The sequence below is a fragment of the Cervus canadensis genome, chromosome 3 (genome assembly GCF_019320065.1).
Source record: "Cervus canadensis isolate Bull #8, Minnesota chromosome 3, ASM1932006v1, whole genome shotgun sequence".
Lineage (NCBI taxonomy): Eukaryota > Metazoa > Chordata > Mammalia > Artiodactyla > Cervidae > Cervus > Cervus canadensis.
In genome coordinates, this window is record NC_057388.1 from 61,193,289 (window position 1) to 61,215,676 (window position 22,388).

The following is a 22,388-nucleotide window of genomic DNA, read 5'->3' on the forward strand; positions in this document are numbered from 1 at the left end:
GATGGAAGGGGGATGTCCACGCTCTGAGGAAGTATAGTCAACAGAGGAAACTGCAGGGTGGCCGGAAGGGTAGAAAGGCTTCACTAAAGCCAAAGGGTTTTCAAAACACAGGGGGATGAAGAATGGAAATGGGCTATGAGTTAGGGAGTAGTAATAGATAGTTTCCAATGAAATAACTTCTTCGTGTCCTTGCACTTGCCCATCTTATATAAATGATGAACTTCCCTCAAGGTGTTTCTTTTCCGTGAAGTTTTTTCTGGCGGTTCCATTCTTCATGCATTTCCCCTCCTTAGATTGTCCGGCTGCACCGAGAGACTGCCAGCATATACACTCCCTGCCTTTCCCTGGGGTGGCGGGGGGCAGGGGGCTCACAAGCCTCCCCAGCTGGATGGAAGCAACTTGACAGCTTTGCTTCTCCCCTTGGGGGGTGACACCAGCTGCCTTCTAACTGGGAGCTCTATTCTAACTGGGAACTCTGCCCAGTGGTGAGTCTCCAACGGTGCCTTCTTCACAAGGCTGTTAGGGTGAACTGTAAATGTCAGTCAGATCATATGACAACCCTTCTTAAACCCCCCCTTGGCCTTCCGTCACACTAGGAAAAAACTTGGGCTCTCAGACGCCAGCCTACTGTCGTTCTGAAGGCCACCTATCAGACTTCTCCTCCCTCCACTTCCCTGTCATTCCTTCACTCAACAATGAAGGCGGTCTCTGTCCCGGAGCCTTTAAACTTTTCATTCCTTCTGCTTTAAACTTTCTTTCCCCAGGATTTCACATGGCTTCCTCATCCTCACCATTCAGGTCTCGTCCATATAGCTTCCCCTTAGCCAGGCCGACTGCTCTGGTGTATGAGGCACATTATTCCTCTCACATCATCTTCTACAATATCATCATAGAGTCTTCACCATGGCGCAGACCTGACACTATCTTATTTACTGGTTTGTTGGTGTGATTGCTGCCTCTCCCTCCTCCTCCAATTCTTTGTGAGTAGAAATTGTGTCTTGTTTATAGCTCTGTCTCTAGCACAAGAGGAGGTACTGACACCTGGGGGATGTCTCCTCAATAAGCCTCGCTCGCTGACTGACTCAAGGCTTTAGGGCAGTCTGGTACCTCTGAGACCTGGATTTTCTTTCCTCTTGCTGTTGTCATTCATTCAAGCAGAACCTCCTGATATGTTGATGTTAACTCAGACTCCCTGGTACACTCTTTTTCATGAAACCCTGTTAATATATTTCCTTCAAAGCACGTTCACAGTTTTCAAATTCATACCTATGTATATGTTTACATTCTGTCTCCCCCAGCATACTCTAAGTTTCAGCAGGGCAAAGACTGGACACCACATACACCTTGAGGTATGTATCTATCTATCTTGGCTGCTGCACTCTACGCTAGGCACATAGTAGGTGCTCACTTATCCTATATCAAATGAATATTAACATATTCCTCCCAGGTTTAACCATAGAGTAGAATATTAAAAAAACAGCTGATGAAGGATTGATAGGTATTTCTCCGTAGGGAAAATTTAGATATGCTTGCTCTGGCTAGCATGTGCTTTTACATTTTGTAGGAAGGTCATCAAACCTGCTCCGACCTAGAGGAAGACATCTGTATCCTCTTCTCCAACAGGACAATTTGATGGAGGGCCTGGATCTAATTCTGCCCACGATGGCGGAGACATCCTGGTACTGCTCCCCAAGATGTGTGGAGTAAAGGTAGCTAAATGGGACCCTGAGCAGGGAGGCTGCTGGCCATCACCAGGAGGAAGGGCAGCCCCGGGATGCACGGCAGAGTGGATCTTAGCACATGGAGTCCGGCCACTCTTTTCTCCTGTCCAGTTATATCGATGTAGATTTGTGTCGTTTTCAGGTGGTTCCCCTGTGAGAAGCTCAAGCTCCTAAAAAGAAAACAAGAACAAAATGTGTGGACCACTTCCCCTATTTACATGAAGTGGCTAACTCAGATTGGTGGGAAAGGCATTGATGTTTGGTGAATTCTCTAGGGTGGGTTCAGTGTGATGGCAACAGATTTCAGCAATGACTTAGCCCACATGAGGTAAAAAACACTTTCTTATTCTCATTTGGGAAATGGGCCACTAACACTTATCTATTGCTTACAGGGCAGAGGAAAAGATTGGCATGGAGGCTAGCTGACCTGGGTTCTGGTCCTGAATCACAGCCAGCCAGCTGTGTGGCCCTGAGCAAGGCAACGTGCTTCTCTGGGCTTCTATTTCTTTATACTTAAAATCAAGGTGTTGGCATCTAATCTTAGAATCTGGAATGACTGTACAAGCAGGTTTATCATTTAATGCACCCCTGCTACAGTGGGTGGGACCTAGTAAACCCCACACCCCATGGCCTGTACCAATAGCATCCCTTCTCGGATTTGCTGAGCCCGGTCTCCCAGTTGAAACTCCAGCTCCTCCACCTCTTGCCGCAGGGCTTCCCGTAAAGTCTGCAATTGCTCAGCCTCCTCCCTGTGGGTAAATAATAGAAAATAACCAGATTTCACAGTCACCTCCAGGTACAGTCTTCCATGGTCCCTCTCAAAATGTAGGTCATACCTTTGACACATCTTAAAAGAGAGAGTCACCGTCTTTATTTGTCTCAGTTGCATGCATGGGTTTATTATTAGGGCAAGTTTTCTTTCTTTTTTAAACAACTCTGTTGCAGAATAATTAATGTACCATATACGTGTGTGCTAAGTTGCTTCAGTCGTGTCTGACTCTTTGTGACCCCATGGACTATAGCCCTCCAGGCTCCTTTGTCCATGGGATTTTCCAGGCAAAAATACTGGAGTGGGTTGCCATGCCCTCCTCCAGGGGATCTTCCAGACCAGGGTCCAAACCTGCATCTCTTATGTCTCTTGCACTGGCAGGTGGGTTCTTTACCGCTAGTGACACCTGGTCTATGTACCAAAAAGTTTACCTATTTTAAGAATATAACTCAATGATTTCTAGTAAATCTGCCAAGTGTGTAACTATCACCATCATTCAATTTTGGAACACTTCCATTTCACCAGTAAGAAGCCTCATGCCCCGCTATAAGTTAATCCCTATTCCTATCCCCAGCCCCAGGCAATACCTAATCTACTTTTGGGACATATACTTTTCATCTATATGAAAACAGTGCAGATTTTCAAAACTCTAACAACCGCCAATAATGCTTTTGTGAGAGCCCCATTCACGATGATTAAAGATACCCTGCTGGCTAGCCCCCTCTTCCCAGCAGCTGCCCATTTTCTGACCTCAAGGAGCCCTGGCCTTGAAAAGTTAAGTGTTGCTATCCAGTAAATGGCTCTCACAGACTCCCACTGAGAAAGTGAGACCTGGAACAGGAAAGCAAGGAAAAACTGGCCAGTTTCTCATTAGCCCTGCTCCCTGCTGCACATCTGTCCTGCCCTGATTACCTTTCCTTGCTCCAGGTATGCGGGCTGGTACTTGCTTTTATGGCTCTCTTAGATGATTACCTTTCCTCCCCTGTCATGTCCCTGGAAAGGAGTGCCTGTTGTCCTCTGAGGTGCTGCTCAATTTCTTCTAAATACTCCCGGAAACTCTGGCACACCGTCTTCATTGTTTCCATCTCATGGACTGTGCACTGCAAACAATTAGAAAGAGCTGGGAAGCGAGGGCTTTCTGAGTCACTGCAAGAGTTCACTGCAATGGCAGCTGCCTTCCCACCTGGGCTTACTTGTTTGCAATGCAGCCCTGCTGCTAATGTGCTGGGGAGAGAACAGGAAAAGCCTAGACCAGCTTTTTCAGGCAACTAGAGACATATGTGCCTGGGACAAGAGAGCGGTGACTATTGGATGGCCCTTGGAGAACTTATGTTCCAGGAACAAGAAGTCAGTCTGGAAACCTAGGTAATATAGGGGTGCAAGGATGTAGACAGGATCAGAGGGGTAGGGCCAGCATAATGCAGGCTTGAGCTTAGAAAAGTTGAGTCTTGTATAATCTTGTTTTACTTTGGTGCCGAGTTCTGCCTCACTCTGAATCTCAGTGATATTGAACATATCTATTGGGTGATATGTGCTTGATTAGAGAGTCTGCTTAGAATACATTTTACTAGTCTTAGCTGTGCTTAACCACAGGCTTTCCTAGTGGCTCATTGGTAAGGAATCCTCTTGTCAATGCAGGATATGAGGGTTTGATTCCTGGGTTGGGAATATCTCCTGGAGAAGGAAATGGCAACCCACTCTAGTATTCTTGCCTGGGAAATTCCATAGACGGAGGAGCCTGGAGGGCTACAGTCCGTGGGGTTGCAAAAAATCTGGACACAACTTAGCGACTAAACGACAACTGCTCAATCACAGTGTCTGGTGGTTGAAATCTGCAGAATCAGCCCCACCAGTTCACAAGCTCATTCACAGTGAGGCAGGCATAGACTAGGCATCCCATCCTCCATGGACTGGAATCTAGAATTGAACTGTCTGCCCTTCCAATTCTGATCCCCATCGTTCCTGATGTGAATCACTGTTTAAACCTTACGCTCTATATGACTAGGCTGTTGCCTTGGTTTCCCTATTTGAATGTCCTCTTGCAGCCACCAAGCCCAGTCAATTCGTCAGCTACAGTGTAGCTGGTCACATGAAGTTATTTGTCCCTTAGGAGTGAGCCAATCAGGCAGCGAATTCTTACAAGGTGACTGAGTTCTAGAAACAGGGCAATGGAACTATGGTGCTCAAGTAGGCTGAACATTATAAAAGAATTTTGTGCTTCACCTAGATATCCAATCACCTTTGTGATTGGAAGGCATGGGGGTGGGGGGTGGGATTTAGGAACAATTGATGGTGTGAGTGTTCGCTGTGAAGGCAGTGATGTGGGAGATTCTGAAATGCTGCCATCTCCTGGTCATTTGGGAACACTGAAACTGCATTTCCACTCTAGAACAGACAAAAATTGGTTTCAGACAAAAAGGAACCCTTAAGTGGCTCAGATGGTAAAGAATTTGCCAATCATATGGGAGCCCTGGGTTTGATCCCTGGGTAGGGAAGATCCCCTGGAGAAGAGAATGGCTACCCACTCCAGTACTCTTGCCTGGGGAATTCGAAGGACAGACAGCCAGACAGAACAACTAACACTTTTCACTTTTCTTTAGGCAAGAAGGGGGAAACTGTTTTGAAGTCTTTTTTTCCAACATAAAGACTAGGTTTTAATTCAAATACAATGCAGTGTCTACTCTCTGATTCCCCCCAAAAGTGAAAGTGTCAGTTATGTCTGACTCCTTGCAACCCCATGGCCATGGAATTCTTCAGGCAAGAATATTAGAGTGGCAAGAATACTAGAGTGGGTTGCCATTCCCTTCTCCAGGAAATCTTCCTGACCCAGGTATCAAACCTGAGTTTCCTGAATTACAGGCAGATTCTTTACCATCTGAGCCACCAGGGAAGCCCCAATCTCTGACCCAAGCTGGGCCTTAAAACAAACTTTAATTTCAACAGTAAGAGCAACAATATTGACCCTTCACGTTTGATTGGCTCATTGTTGTTCAATTGCTCAGTCATGTCCAACTCTTTTGGACCCCATGGACTGCAGCACGCCAGGCATCCTTGTCCTTCACCATCTCCTGGAATTTGCTCAAACTCACGTCCACTGAGTTGGTGATACCATCCAACCAACTCATCCTATGCTGCTCCCTTCACCTCTTGCCCTCAGTTTTTCCCAGCAACAGGGTCTTTGCCAATGAGTCGGCCCTTTGCATTAGGTGGCCAAAGTATTGGAGCTTCAGCTTCAGCATCAGTCCTTCCAGTGGCTCATATTACTTTTAAAAATTGGCTCATATTACTTTAAAAAATTCATATGACTTTTTTCTTTACATCTAAATCATAAACCTTATAGATGAATCTTCTAATACCAAAAATTCTTATTCTGTATATGTCTAATTTTCTTGTCTGAAAAAAATTTATTGAATTAACAGATTATTGTGAATAATTCACTTATTTATAAGATTTAATCATATCAACAAACCATTATCTTAGGTAACCCACAAGAGCACACTCTATCTGTGCCTTTGTTCCAAAATCTTAAACACAGTTTTGATTTTCATACTTTATTATTGGAAACAAAATAGAAAGCTAAATATGATTTAATTGATATATTCCTGTAAAACATCTTAAAAATGTTAATTGGAAAAAATATTATTTCAATATATGTTAGATCAACAATCTGGTTTTTACCATGGAAACTGGAGTATCTAACTGTAGGATTTAATATTTTTCCCTTATAGCCTCTTAATATATCACTGTCTCCAGCCATCTTTCATTTCTAACATTTTCCTACATGAACTATATGGTCCAGTTTATTCCTTTAGGGTTAAGTTTTTAAACTTTGACATTATTGACATTTTAGGTCAGATGGTTCTCTGTTTTAAGGAGCTGACTTAATACATTGACTTATGTATTGCAGGATGTTTAGCATCATCCCTGACCTCCACCCATGAAATTCAAGTAGCACCTACCCCAGTTATGACAACCAAATATGTCTCCTATCATTGCCAAATGGCACCAGGGCTGGAGGCAAATTTATTCCAATTGGAAATCACTGTTGTACAGCATTTACAGTCTCTCATTAACATTGATGATGACAATGACAATGACTCCTACTATTCTTCAGAATTTGAACCTTTGTCTTTTTATTCCAAAGGACCTCAGCTACCCTTAGTTCTTTGCTCCCACTGAGCTTCAGAATAATATACCTAGAACTGAACTCAGCACCTTCTTTTACTAGTTCAGCCCTCACTAATGACTCATTTTAAAATATTATAAATACCTGAGAGTTTTGAAATCTGAAAGAAACGTAGTAAATTATTTTATATAATCACTTTCTATGTTCATATTACATTTATACAGATTTTTATATGTTGAAGGATCATGTAATAATTTGCTGTATCTTTCAAACAATCACTTTCTTATGTTACTATTTCACTTACACAGATGGACATATCTTAAAGTTGGACACATCTTTGGAATGTATTGTCCAAGAATCTGGTGTCAGCTAAGTCTTAATTTGAATCTGGACTTAGCACTCAGTAGTGGGGGAAGATGGAAAATTACTTAAACTCTCTCAGTTCTTCATTTCTCATCTGTGATAGAGGGAAGACTTGACACATACTAGGGAATCAATACAAATTTATGGTAAGGATGAAAATGAGGGTTATTTGACATGGCATAAATAAAATGCTTAGAACAGCACTCAGTAAATATTTGTGGAATTAAAAGAATGGGAAGGTAATATAGAAGGCACCAAACAGCAGGAACCCAGTAAACTATAGTTGCCTTTCACTCTCCCCTGAACAGCTGTAGTCCTACATTATATGTGCTATCTTTTTTACCACCTTGTGGGAAAAAAGTTTCATGTGTCGTACTCATAATTTTTTAAATCAGTGGCTAACCTTGACAGCCCAGATTATTTCTGACCTTGAGAACTGCTGAACAGGGGTCGTTGGAAGGACTTGCTAAATGCTTGTTGATTTATCAGGGACTGGACAGGGCTGAGGGTCCTTCAGTTCTCAGTAACCTCAATGTCCACTTCTAAACAAGCTTAGCAAAGGTAGACCAAAAGTTCCTCTATTTGACATGAGAAGCTCTATATTCAAGACCTGAACAATAAGAAAATAGTAACAAAAATTGACAGTCACACACAACTAGCATTTTTTAGGGCTTTCTATGTGCCAGGCACTGGGCGTCTGACTGTGCTGAGTGCCTTACAAGTTTCCTCTCATTTAATCCTAAATCAATGCTGTGTCAGTGACAGAAATAATCGCCCTATTTTATAAGATGGGAACTAAGCTCAGAGAGATGACACGTCTTCCTCACGATTATACAGGTAAGTGAATGTAAGAGAATTTTCAGTTAGACTGAACTGAAGAGGAGATACAGATACATGGATGCTTAGAAACTTACCTATGAATGTACCGTTTTATATCCCAGTGTAAAATGGGGGTTAATAATAAAATTTGCTTTCCTTCCTTCATAAGGTGATTGGAAATATCAAATAAGAAGAAATTTGTGGGAATTCCCTGGTTGTCCAATGGTTAGAGCTCCATGCTTCCACTGCACGGAACTCAGGTTCTATCCCTGGTCGAGAACTAAAATCCCACAAGCCACATGGCCAAAAATAAATAATAAATAAAAATAAGTAAATAAATAAAAATTATTGACAGTGCCTGCTGCTTAAGACAATATCAAATAAATTTCTACAGGCGTTAAATCAGAGCAGTTTAGAACTAAGGCAATGGCTACCTTTAAAAAAAAAGACACTTGCGAGAGTATATTATAAACGATAAAGCACTCTACAGCTATTACTCATGATTTGCAATGGAAAGGTATATCCTGAGAGCTCGCATTCAGAAAGGAAGGCTGAGCATCCTCCCTGAGGTATGTATTGTTGCTGCGTCTGCTTCCCCACTTTGTGGAGGCAAATACTTACAGAATACAGCTCCCTCACTGTGGTGTCCTGAAGGACTTTCAAAGTCTTCGTGAACTGGGCTTCCAGATGATTATGTAAGCATGAGCAATGCCAACAAGTTGAAGACATAGAGCCGGGGCTTTGCCTCTCCGCGGGCCAGTGGAGGTGGTGACGACAGCAGATACAGCAGTGGGTGGGCACAGCTTGGCAGATGGTCCCTGGGTAGTTCCTGGGAAAGCCTGTGTCTAAAGAGACAGATTTGGTGAGGGGCGGGGCCTTTTTACCTGGAGCCGAACAGCAGTGCCAGGGTGGAGGCTCCCATGTGTCAGTCTGAACAGAAACATCATTGAACTGTCTTGCTTCTGACCCCAGTACTGGTTCTGCTGCAGTAACAGGGTCACACACAGTGCATTCTAAAATCGCTCCTCTAGAATCTGTTCCCAAGACCACAGCATTCTGAGCAGGTGATGCCAGTTTGGAGGACGGCTGGATTGTCACAGACATGGAGCTAGCAGCATGTAAGTTAGTATCTGGAGGAAGGTCTCCCATCTCAGATTCTTCCCTAGGTGGTATTTGACCCAAAGCTCTACACATTGGTCTCCCTTGGGGACTATCTCCAGCCACCTTATCTAGATGGAGAATGGACATTCCAGAAGCTTGAACAAGGTCCCCTGTATAAGACATGGCTTCCCTGGGCTTGGGGACATGCTGTGAGACACTGTTTTGCATCAGTAAGGCACCGTTGATCGAACGACAGAGTTTGCTGCCTTCTGTTCCTCTTGGGGCCTCTGAGTCATCATGAGGGGACTTGTCTGGAGCAGGATCAGTTCTGGGTGATTTCACAGACTCACAGGGGTGGTTGTGCACATTTACTTCCCCAGCTCGCTCAGGCCACAGAAGCCCATCCTTGGCATCTGTGATGTGTGTCATCATAACACCCACAGAGCCACCATCTTTGAAGGGAACTGTGCCTGCAGTGGCCTCGTATTCAGTTTGGGGCACGGGCGGGTGTTGCTGCAGATGGCCACCTTTCCTTGGGAGTTCTCCCCTACGGATGCTCTTATCAAGGGCCAGATCTTGGTTCCACAGCTCTGGGGTCGACCCCATGCCCTCTGACTGAGACTCTTTCTCCACCATAGAGGCTGAGGCTTTCTCTTCCAAGACACTCCAGTCTTGACTTGAAAAAGATGTGCTCACTATACTCTTGGAATCAGACTCATCTGACTCTTGCTGACAGAACTCTAAGCTGTGGCTCTGAGCCCTTGGCGTTCCATAACCATTCTCAGCAAGGCTCAGGCTGCTTGACAAGGGGATTATCTGTGGGAAAAATGGGAATAAAGGCAAATGAGTCAGAAATGAGGGAGAGGTACTAGGTTTAAGAAATGCTTCATTTTACATTTCTTCCCCATTATCATTGACTTAGGCATCATGAGACAAGGATTACAAAATCAGGTTTATGTGAGTTTATTACTTTGCTGTTGTTTAATTGCTCAGTCGTGTCTGACTCTTTGCGATCCCAAGGACTGTAGCCCACCAGGCCCCTCTGTCCATGGGATTTTCCAGGCAAGAACACTGGAGTGGGTTGCCATTCTTTTCTCCAGGGGATCTTCCCAACCCAGGGATCAAACCTGGGTCTCCTGCATTGGCAGGTTGACCGCTGGGCCACCTGGGAAGCCCTTTACCTGGGACCTTCTTTCAATGAGGCTCAGTTACTTTCTTCAGAAAAATCAAAAGAAAATAAAAAGGAAAAGCGCACTGAGTTCTCTGCACTTGCCCACGGTGACTCCACTCTCCCCTGTCCCATGGGTGCCTGCCGCATGTCTTCTAAGCACTGGTTGCCTTTTCAACTGTGGTAACACACTTTAATCTTGTCAGTCCTTCTATTCCTATTTCAGCCCTCAAGAGGCGCTCTACCTGCAGGGCTGGTGGCTCCGGCGGCTCCTCCAGGAACCCGCTGCTGTCAGATTGGAAGCTGTTGGCTCTGTTCACCACGGCTCCTGCAGAAAGGAGTAAAGAGACCTCCGGTGAGGAAAGTGAAAACAGACAGGCACCCAGACTGAGGTCAAATCCTCTCTGTGCCTGACCCACCATAGATCCTCAAGAGATGTCCACTGTGTGAAGTATAAAGGAATGAGGGAATTTTTCAAGAATTTTTCCCTCAGTCATCAGCGGGTCCATGTAAAACTGTGTCACTGGTTTCCTGTTACAAGGAGTAAAGCATGAAACGAAGAGGAACTAACATCTCTTAAAACTAAATAGCAATCTGATTGTGAGATACATCTTTACTAAGGAGAAGAAAACCCGGAAGGAAATGCATATGCCTTAAATGCCACACTGACAAGACAAAAACACCCAAATATATATATTTGTGTATGTATATTTCAAAGGACTGAATGTTACATCTCCCTTCCACCATGCTATTTAAACATTAGGAGACCCAAAGATATTCAACAGGATAGTTGAAACTTGCTGAAGAATGGCCAAAACAGACTCTGCAACTTTTCACTTTTGCTATATTTGTTTTGGTGCAAGATTTGTGCCACAACTTGTGAAGGACTCCCGGTACATCATTATTCTTTAAGCTTTCCAGATAATGCCTAAGCAATTGTTATTCTAGAATATAAGCTCCATATAAAATGGTTGCCATTCTTTCCCTTTCTCATAACTCTGGGATGAAATGATATATTAGAGCACTAGAACAGAATTATAGTTTAGAGCCCATCCATCTACATACTGGTAGGTTCAAGGCAATCTGGTCCAAATGAAAATAAAAGCCTGCAAATATGAAGGGTCCCTAAAAAGCAGAGAGTAATTTCCTCTAAAAGGGATATATTTATATAACTGTTATGTTTAGTTAACTGTATTTGTGCAAAGCACAAACACCCATAATAAGCAAAAATAACCCCTGAAACTGATTTAAGTGAATTAGAACTTCTCTGTGATGGTGGAATTGGGCATAGTTCTCTCCAATGTGTGTATTATTTGCTCAGTCGCATCCAACTCTTTGCAACCCCTTGGATTGTAGCCCAGCAGGCTCCTCTGTCCATGGAGTTCTCCAGGTAAGAATACTGGAGTGGGCTGACATTCCCTTCTCCAGGGGATCTTCCTGACCCAGGGATCAAACCTGCGTCTCTTGTATTGCAGGCAGATTGTTTACTCTCTGAGCCACCAGGAAAGCCCCCTTTATCTAGTATAGAGCCTTATTTATCTTGTGTTTTAGAGATCAAATACATGCACCTGAATCATTTTGAGCAAGTCAACAAGAAAATGTGGTTCAATTTACTGACAGTTCAGTTTCTTCGGAAGACTAAAAATCTGCCTATAACCCACCCTTTTTTGGCAACTTGATGATAAACATCTCAAAACTAGGTTTGTGAATTCTGAATATTCTCTTAGAGTGGTAGGAATTACATGATACAAAGAATGAGAAATTGCCTAGTCCAGGATGGCTATAATGGATGATTAAGCAAACAGACAAAGACAAATGTATATCATTTAGCACTCCCCCCAACCCTTACACCTAGTATGTAACATGAGGGAGGGCATGACTTAGAAGACAATATAGTCCATTACTCTCTGGCAAGAGTAATGGAATTAGTGCCTGCACCAGCAGGCTGACTCAACCCAGTTCCTGAAACTACTGAGGCCAAGACAGGTGGAACTTTAGAAGCCTCATCATCTCCAATAGGATTTTCCCTATGCACTTAATAAGCCCAGGGAGTCATAGCTCTTTCTTACTCCACAAGACTGGGGCCTTGACTTACTTATTCCTTATCTCTTACCCCTACCAGTCCTTTCCCCCTTATTGTTATTCAAATCCTCTTCTACTGGGTAGATCCTGTTTCAAACCACCACAAGCCCCATAGTGGGTTTGTCATGCCCTTAGACTGCTGATTCTCCCACTCTGCCAGTCCCATAGGGCTGGGGGTGGGGATGGGGAGGGGCTTGAATTCCTTCCAATGTACAAAGATCTAATTTGCCCCCATAACTGAGTCCTCTAGAAAACTCAGTTTTTAAAAAACTCAGATCCAGATCTACTGGGTTAAGATTCTGATTTTCCTACTTACTAGCAGTGTGGTCTTGGATATGCCACTTACTCTTTCTGTTTCCTCATGGGGGAAAAAGTAAGTTTGTTGATAATGTTGCTTCTAGGGTTGCAAAGAGGATACTCTCCAGTAATATATATGTGAAGAATTTATGGACATGGAAAAGATGATGTAATTATATACACGGTTTTACTGCAGGACATATCTTGATATTATAGTCTCTGTCACAACTCAGTCATTGCTGTTGTTCAGTCATTCAGTTGTGTCTGACTCTTTGACCACATGGACTGCAGCACACCAGGCTTCCCTGTCCTCCACTATCTTCTGGAGTTTGCTCAGATTCATGTCCACTGAGTTGGTGATGCTATCTAATGATTTCATCCTCTGTTGCCCCCTTCTCCTTTTGCCTTCAATCTTTCCCAGCATCAGGGTCTTTTCCAATGAGTTGGCTAAATCATTACTAATATCATTAAATATCGTTAATGAGTTCCATTATTAATATTTATTAGAAATTATCTTATTCAGCACAGAGCTGTCCTCACAGAGTTAAGATGTTACCCTTCCATTTAGGTAGAATCTGCCCGGGCAAGATTGCTTCACCAACTCAGGAGTGTGAAACATTTCTGCCTGAGAGACTGATGCCTCAGGCACTTTGTCCAAATAATCACCAGGTGGCAGCATTACATCAACCACAGCACAGAAGAGCCAGGGTTTGACAAGAGTGTCTGAATGGCTTAAGCAGATAAGTCAACATGAGTGCTTGCTAAGTCGCATCCAACTCTTTGCAATCCTATGAACTGTAGCCCGCCAGGCTCCTCTGTCCAGGGGTTCTCCAGGCAAGAACACTGGAGTGGGTTGCCATGCCTTCATGCAGGAGATCGTCCTGATCCAAGGATGAAACCTGTGTCTCTTACATCTGCTGCATTGTAGGGGAGTTCTTTACCACTAGTGCCACATGGGAAGTTCCAGTCAACAAGAAGGGGCGGCTTTTCTGAGCCAAGTTAGTGACAAAAACTCTGAGTCCTAGAGGCTCAGGAAGAAAGAAGCCTATGGGATTGAAACATAAATAAGGGATGGGAGAGAAAGGAGCCTTTAAGGTGGCTCAGCTAGTAAAGAATCTGCCTGAATGCAGGAGACCTCGGTTCGATCCCTGCGTTGGTATGATCCCCTGGAGAAGGGAAAGGCTACCCACTCCAGTATTCTGGTCTGGAGCATTCAGTCCATGGGGTCACAAAGAGTCGGACACCACTGAGTGCCTTTCACTTTCACGTTCACTTTCAAGGTGTGATGCACACTTCATTGTGCAGAGCAAAAGAAATGGTTCAACCTTAGGCTGCTTGGGGTTCCCATCTTCACAGATCTATTCTACTTTACCTATCTCTTTGTCAAGTTCTTTTCTCTTCCATTCCACAATGGGAGAAAATTCCGTGACAGCTTTGTGGTGAAGTTGCATCTCAGAGGCAAATTATCTTCAAACTGGACTGTGCCTTTCAGATTATGCAAACTCAAATGCCGGTGGCAGCTGAGCAGTTCACAAAAGTATGTGAAGCAGCAAGATTCAAGACAAGAGAGAGCAGTGTAGATGGTTTGGACTCCAGAGTGTTTGTCTCTCAAAGGCATTTATAAAAAGTCACTTGTAGAACAAACAAAACCTCTCTATGGGCCAGTCGGTCCCCCAGGTTGGAAGCCTGCGTGGTGCCACCTACCATTCAGTGCAAGAGTCCCTTCCAGCATATTCCTTATAGATGGCCATCTAGCTGGTGCTTGCCCACTTGTGGTGACAGAGACCTGCTCCTGTATAGTCAGAGTGTATCATACCTTATAGAAAACACCTCTTTATATTGAGCCAAATCGACTTTCGCACTTTCCATTTGTTGGTCATAGTTCACTGTGTGGAGTCATACTGAGAGTGCTTGACCCATTTTCCTCAAAGCAGCTCTCATGTATAGGCTTTTCCCCTCGCCTTAATCTCCTCAGACCCCTTAAATCAGCCCTCAGAGGGCAGGGTCTCCAGGCCATTTGTGTTTTGTACTTCTTAATAAGCACTTACTTAAAAATATTTGCTGTAAAACTGGGCACCCAGAACTAGACTCAGTGACTGAGACATGGTCTGACCAGTACAGAGGGGAGCAGGACTGCCTTTCCCTCCTCTCGATATTTCATTTCCATACACACAGCCTAAGGTTAGTCTAGTCAGAAGCTGTGTTTGCAATGCTGAGTTGTACTGAGATTAGTCTCTATTTTGTATTCTTACAAAATTAGACCTAGCTAATCTGGGACCACAGTTCCATCCTGTCAAGGATGATTTTGACCTTCATTCTGAAAGCCCTGTGATATCTATGGGTTTGAAACACACTCTTGCGGTGGGCCAAGGCCGTGTTAACGTTCTGATGAGAACAGGCCATGAGACAGAGCCTGAGGGTGCTCAATTGCAGGCTCCATTCTTCTTTTTAATGAATGTTCACTGGATCTTGCAGGATCCTACACTGCTCTACAAACTCCAAAGACACATCAACAAAAGTACCGCTCAGATGGTAAAGAATCTGCCAGCAATGCAGGAGACCCAGATTCAATCCCTGGATCGGGAAGATACCCTGGAGAAGGAAATGGCAACCCACTTCAGTACTCTTGACAGGAAAATCCCATTGACAGAGGAGCCTGGTGGGCTACAGTTCATAGGGTCACAAAGAGTTGGACACGACTGAGTGACTAACACTTTCACAGAGTTTATATTTATCTTGACTGGAGTCTAGAATGAACAAAGGCTGAGAATATTTGTGATTGTGGCAGATATACTTGAAGTGATTTAATTCTTCCTTCTATGCCAGAAGGCAGGAGGCAGAGTTTTATCGTATGAAGATTTATTGGGTTGACCAAAACATTTGTTACAGGTTTTCCATAAAACGTTATGGAAATCCCGCACTTTGGCCAACCCAATACCTAAGGATTTGGTAACTTCCATTAGCACCCTGCTGACATTTTTGTTTCAATCTCTTTCTTACTACCTGGGAATCCTTCCTTTTCCTTTTGCCTTTTCCCTGTTCTCGGTTCCCTCTCCCTCTCTTCCTCCTTTTTTTTCTGTTTTTTTGTTTGTTGCTCCACGTTGAGCAATTTCTCCTTTGTTATTCAGTCAGAATAACCTTCCTTTATCATTACAGTAAAAAGAGCTGATTCTTTATAATCTTTTTGGCTTAATACCATTGTAGAAGCAGACTGAGTGCCTGAACTGAACTGAATACAAGTAATACATAATGGAAAAAATTTGGAAAGTGAAAAAGCATACAAAAGAAAATAAAAATTATATCTAATCTAACCATTCAGGGAAGTAATGTGTATCTATTTCAATCCATTACATTTTGTTTGTGCACATGTACCAGTTCAGTTCAGTCACTCAGTCGTGTCCGACTCTTTGCGATCCCGTGGACTGTAGCATGGCAGGCTTCCCTGTCCATCACCAACTCCTGGAACTTGCTCAAACCCATGTCCATTGATTCAGTAATGCCATCCAACCATCTCATCCTTTGTCGTTCCCCCTCTCCTCGTGCCTCCGATCTTTCACAGCATCAGGATCTTTTCCAATGAGTCAGTTCTTCGCATCAGGTGGCCGAAGTATTGGAGTTTCAGCTTCAGCATCAGTCCTTCCAATGAATATTCAGGACTGATTTCCTTTAGGATTGACTGGTTGGATCTCCTTGCAGTTGAAGGGACCCTAAAGAGTCTCCTCCAACATCACAGTTCAAATGTATATATATGTTTTATAAAGTAATAATCATATACATATACAATATGTACATATACAATATGTACATATATGACAACATACACAGTATATATTTTGCTTCTTTTCCATAATGTACTGTGAATTTTTCTTTATCAAAAATTCTTTATAATTTGTGAGTGTGAGTGTGTTTGTTCATGTGTGTGTTTGTAAGCACATGAATTTCTTTTTCAGATTTTGGTATCATAATTGTGCCATTCGTATAAAGAATAACCAGATAGATTTCTCTTTTTTCTTTTTCTTTCTATGCTTTCTAATCAGCTTAGAAAGTTTAGGTAGTATCACTTCCTTAAACTTTTAAAAGTGCTCAGCCATAAAACTACTAACCATGGTGCATCTTAAAAGATGAAATTCTTTAACACCTTTTGATGTCTACAATAGTTATTGACATTTTAAAATTCCTACTTCTTGGATTAATGGAAATACTTCCTTTTCTTACTTATTTTCTAATGTCATCAGTCAAATAAATCTTTATTTTCATTCTAAAGAGTAGTCTCTAAAGAAAGATTAAGTTTCTGCCTCTTCTCATAGATTTAGCCTTATTTTGTTAGTTTTAGTATATACTTTTTTTCTACTTGAATTCTACTCTAATAATAATAATGTTGGAATTTTCATTTTCTTTTGGTTTGCATTAGTGTAATTTTTGGCCTATTGTTGCCCATTCATCTTTCTCTAAATTTTTCTGTGATTCTTTATTCTACATATGATTAATCTTTTAATGACCTTTGAATCTTTTCCTTCTTAGATACATTTATTATATCTATAGCTATTTCATAAAATATGCACTTGGTCTTATTGTTTATAATTTTGTTATCTAATTTTATAGTTGTGATTGATGTAATACACACGTGGTGTACTTGATACAAATCTTCTTTCTCTCTTTTATTTAAAAAGTAAGCATCACTAATATTCCATGCTGTTCTTTTCTGATGAGCTGGGATTCAGCCTCAGAATATTTTATCAGTTCAACATTATTAAAGGCTAATACTAATCAATGAGAATTGGGACATAAGTTACAATCTATTTGCTATTCTATTGTTGTATTAATAAAGAACATGATTTCACATTTAAGCTGACCTGCTTTTGACCTGCATCATAAATAGCTTTCACAGAGACATATATGGGGATTTAAGGAGATAATGTAAAATACTTAGCCTAGTGCCTGGCACTCAATATTTGTTAGTATCATTAATATGATTAATTTTCAATGATTATTCTTTTGCCAGTTAGACTATAATTTCTTAGATTGCATTTTGCCTTCTTGTAATTCATAAGGGTTTCCCTGGTGGCTCAGATGGTAAAGAATCTGCCTGCAATATGGGGGGACCTGGGTTCGATTCCTGGATAGGGAAGATCCCCTGGAAAAAGAAATGGCAATCCACTCCCATAATTCAAAGGCATATAGTGTGTTTTGGGCTTCCCTGGTAGCTCAGATGGTAAATGCAGGAGACCTGGGTTTGACCTCTAAACTGGGAAGATCTGCTGGAGAAGAGAATGGCTACCCACTCCAGTATCCTTGCCTGGAGAATTCCATGGACAGAGGAGACTAGCGGGTCCATGGGGTCGCAAAGAGTTGGACGCAATTTAGCAACTGAACAACAATCCAAATTAGATCTAATTTTCTTATACTTATAAGGAAAAACTCTTTGTTAAAAAATATAATTTTTGAAAAAGTAATAATCCAGGATGAGAAAGGAAGAAAAGTTTGGGTTTACCAAGCTGGAGAACTAAGATTTTCATCAAGAACCAGGGTTATGATTTTTGTCTAACTGCATTCTAGGGGACAGATGGAGGACTTGTGGCTGTGCTGGGAACAAAAGGGAAACTCTCAGGGAAGCCAGTTGTGTGTTGGCCATCCTCCATTTGCCCTCCCTCGCTTTTATTGTCACTAATCCGGTTATTTTGCCCTGTCTAAACTCCAGGTTGGGGCTGCCCAGGTGATTCAGTGGGTAAAGTATCCTACTGCAATGCAGGAGTTGCTGGTTTGATCCCTGGGTGGGGAAGATTCCCTGGAGGAGGGCATGGTAACCCACCCCAGTATTCTTGCCTGGAGAATCCCATGGACAGAGGAGCCTGGTGGGCTACAGTTCATGGGGTTGCAAAGAGTTGGACACGACTGAAGTAACTGAGCACCCATGCATGCACTCCAGGTTTTTACTTGTGCTCATTGACTGGGAGGCACCAGTAGAGACTGAAGAGCAGGAGAAAGAAAATTGAGTACCTATCTACCACCACCTCCTTCAGGGACCCATTTGAAAATAGCTGCACTCCTTGATGATGACATCTCCAGGTAAGATGTTTTCCTTCCAAGGCTTCCACTTATACCAGGCTCCAGCAACAAGATTCTTTCCCACTGTGTTTTCAGACCTAGGAGTGGTCATGCTTTCTGCTCTTGCTAGCCTAGAGGTGCTGCCCCATATCTTACAGGTGCCCTGAATTCAGTTCACCGCAGTAAATAGTGTCTTTTCAAAGATCTCTTCAGTTACACTCTTCTGAATATGCTATTGCCTTTTAGTTCGAGTGTAACGTCCTGTACGATCAACCAGACAACTAAAAATATCTTGCAAATCTAGTATAAAATATGTAGCATTGTATCTTTTAATTTTAATCCTAATTAGTTTCCTTTTAATAGAAAGGGGATTTAGGTTTTTAGGGACCTGAACCCACCCAAGCTTGGAGAAAAGATCAACAGAGGACAGGACACTAACCTCCATATCTGTCATATTTAACCTCTTTCACCTCTCTGTCCTGTTCATTTTGATGTTTGTCTAAAGAATGTATTTCATATCACTTTCTGATTTTTGCACTATCAATATTATTTTTTATTACTTCTAAGTCATTTTGAAGTCTGATAAAATTATTTTATATATTCCCGTTCATTTATTTAACAACTATATTACTAATTTGCTACTCTGTGCCAGGCATTGGTGGAATGATGAAGAGAGTTGAAAGACATAGTCCAGCCTGTGAGGAACTTGTTTAGTGGACAAGGCACAGATTATGGGTAAAATAGATGGTAAAGTAAAATTACTAAAGTGCCTTTTAATTTAATAACAATAAAAATACACTAGAACATCTTTTTCAACATATGTTTTAGGAACACATAATTCATAAGGCATGCCTCCTAAGCAATGAAATAAAGTAATCTTAAAGCTGATGACTAGCCACTGTCTAGGGAAAAAATAATAGCTTGCTGTATTTATTCATTCATTCCAGAAATGCTACTCTATTGAGTGCTTACTATGAGGTGGGCAATGTTCTAGATTTAAGGGATACCATGGAAATAACATAGTGTCTCTCCTCTGCAGAAGTTCCCAGTCTAATGTTCTGAGAATGAACCCTGATGGTGTCAGTAGCCCTTACAAAGTGTAAAATTGTCCTTCTCACAAGAGTCTTTGGACACTTCTGAAACTAAGTCCCTTTATCTGGGGTTTCAGCAGCACTGTCTTCTCCTTTAAAGCATGATTTTACTGACAAGTGTAAACTATTTGGATTCAAATCTAAAAACTCTTCAGAAGAGAAATTCTGAATACTTATTACAGGGGGAAAAAATCAAATGAAGCTGTCGTAGGTATCTTTGTGATATTCATGATAGCAAAGGAAGGCATGATAACAAAGGAGAAAGATAATCACAGGTCTATAAATAGTAAAATGCAAACACAAGTGTATTATAAAATCTTATTTCTACCTAATAGCACCAGATTAGTGAATGTAATTGGAATGTCGTTAATTATATTGCTCAGAATAAGGTTACAACACCCAAACCTAAAGCATGATTGTGGTCGTAAGCTGTGTGTATGCACGTTCAGTGTCCAACTCTTTGCAACCCCATGCAACCCCATGCCAGGCTCCCCTGGATTTTCTAGGCAAGATTACTGGAGTGGGTTACCATTTCCTCCTCCGTGGGATCTTCCCCACCTAGGGATCGAACCCTGTATTGGCTGGCAGATTCTTTACCACTGCACCATCTGGGAAGCCTGGTCATAAGATGGCCTATTTTGAACTGACTTTTCAAAAGGAATTATGAACAACTGGCTTAATTTCAAGCAAGCAATTTTAAAGTCTTTTGTCACACAAAGTAACTTCCATTGCTTTGTGTGATGTTATGCTTCTTTTTTTCCTGGCCTTTGTTTTTACAAAAGAAAAACCAGAAGATTCATACAGCAGTAACAGATTTTGAGGCTGAATTCTTTTTTCTTGGTAGTACATGTTTTTGCCAAGTTTGCAACCCACTTGAACTTCTGTTTGTTCTTTGATTTTAGAATAAACTTGGGTTCCTTTTAACATTGGAAAAATTACAGATTTTGCCATAAAGAAGTCTTAACAAAGTTTACTCAAGATTTTTTATCATCACCAAGTATATGTAATTAAAGAACCTTCTTAGTACATCCAGTGTAGCTTAATCTGAAATATATATAATGTTTGAATTTAAGGTGAAACCATTTTATTTTCAATTAAGCATTTATAAAAATAACTTTAGAAAGAAAATATTAAAAAATAATTCTAAGAAAAGCTTACTCAAAGTTTTAGCTGTTTGAAGAGCTTGCTTTGTTTAAAAGACTACTTGATCATTGGTTTTCCCAGCAATATGAATGTTTGCTCTGTACTAGGCACAAAAGGTAAATTCTGGGGATTGAAAAGAAATCAGACAGTTTTCCTGCCATCAAATTCTATTACCTGCTTAAACTTACCTTTACAGATATCATTTTAAAAAAGAATAATTGGGGAACATGTTGCACATGGTTAATCATAAAATACTCAGAATTGATTTAGAAGAGTCTTGGGTCTGGATTTGTCACTAATCATCACTGGCTTCGAAACGAGTCACTAACCTTGTGGGCCTTTCTCTCCTCATATGTAAAGTATGAGGGGTGGACTAGAAATGTAGTCAGTAAGCCTTCCATTTTATAGTGACAACAATTTGATTGCCTGAAATAACTATAACCCTATGCCTACCCCTAAATATCTGAGTATGCATACTGGCTCAATATTTTCCACTAAAGCCTACCAAGACATGAAGAAGATAACCTGCATGTATTTATAGAAAAAGAAGAAGGACTAAATCTATTTTTAAAGATATTTATGGTTAATAATATATCCAGATTAAAGATAATGAGGGTATATATTTTAGAAATTATAAGAAGATGAAAGTGAACAGGGAGAAGAGCAGAGAGGATTTCCTCTCTCAGACATACTACAAGGCAGTGAGCAATCTAACAGCATGAATATTGAAATGCTTTGCATCAAACACTCCATCACGACACATGTGATAAAATGTTTTATCTGCTTTGGCTTCTAATAAAATTCAATCTGCATCAGCAAAACTCATCATGCAATAAAGCTACATCCAGTAAGTTATTTGCCACACAGAATTTGGGCAGGGCACTCCATTTGGAGTCACAGAGATCTGGGTTTTGTCCTGATGCCAACACTTGCCAGCTGGGTGAACTTGACCAAGTTACTTGACTTTTATGAGTCTTGATCTTCTCATCCACAGATTAGAAATAATTGTTGGTAAGTCTTTATACTCAACTTTAATTATGGGGTTCTACATTGTAACCAAATTAAGGAAGGGGAGTTCCTGAAATCTGCCTTGGCCTTTCTTTTTTTCTTTTTTTTTTTTTTTTGGCCTTTCTTGACTGCCTTTTACTTTCTTGGCTCAAAGCCTTTTCTAACATCATCTCTTATCTTCTCCAAGGAAAAGGAAGGACTCTGCAGAGGCATTTTGTCTTGGAATTAGGCTATGGATCAACAAAGAAACAAATATTTGTGAAACTTGGGTACCAAGAGTTAGCAAAACCCACATGCCTTTAGCAGTGTTATTTATTAAAAGCAAAGGACATGAGCAGGATCTCCCAAAGAATAATGTAAATTTGCCCTCTTTCCATTTTCCTATAGACAACCCTAATTATTTGTTATGGGATATTGGTTATGTTGGGAAGAGGGGCAAACTGGGTGGTGACTGGAGAGATACACACAAAACTGAAAAGTTCTTAAGTTTGGAGACATGGTTGTACCTTTGATCTGGATTCAGACATCAGAGTCTTTGCTCCCATAACACTAATGGGTACCAAAAAGGCATGTGAATTCTAAGCATTTGTGAACCAGTTGGCTTCTGTCTTCTCTAGCCTTCCTTAGTATCCCAGGGCATGTCTGAAGAGCATGT

At 41.5% G+C, this 22,388-nt stretch overlaps 1 protein-coding gene across 1 annotated transcript in view; it reads right to left on the reverse strand.

Moving 5' to 3' along the window:
* Nucleotides 1–1,188: 1,188 nt before the first annotated feature.
* Nucleotides 1,189–22,388, reverse strand: part of ITPRID1 (ITPR interacting domain containing 1) — a 97,196-nt gene continuing 75,996 nt past the window's right edge. The window contains exons 11-15 of the mRNA XM_043463262.1: nt 10,313–10,395; nt 8,420–9,715; nt 3,463–3,590; nt 2,359–2,470; nt 1,189–1,891 (exon numbers count right to left, since the gene is read on the reverse strand). Of these exons, the coding sequence (XP_043319197.1) occupies nt 1,589–1,891; nt 2,359–2,470; nt 3,463–3,590; nt 8,420–9,715; nt 10,313–10,395 (1,922 nt within the window). The 3' untranslated portion in view covers nt 1,189–1,588. The remainder of the gene's footprint in view (nt 1,892–2,358; nt 2,471–3,462; nt 3,591–8,419; nt 9,716–10,312; nt 10,396–22,388) is intronic.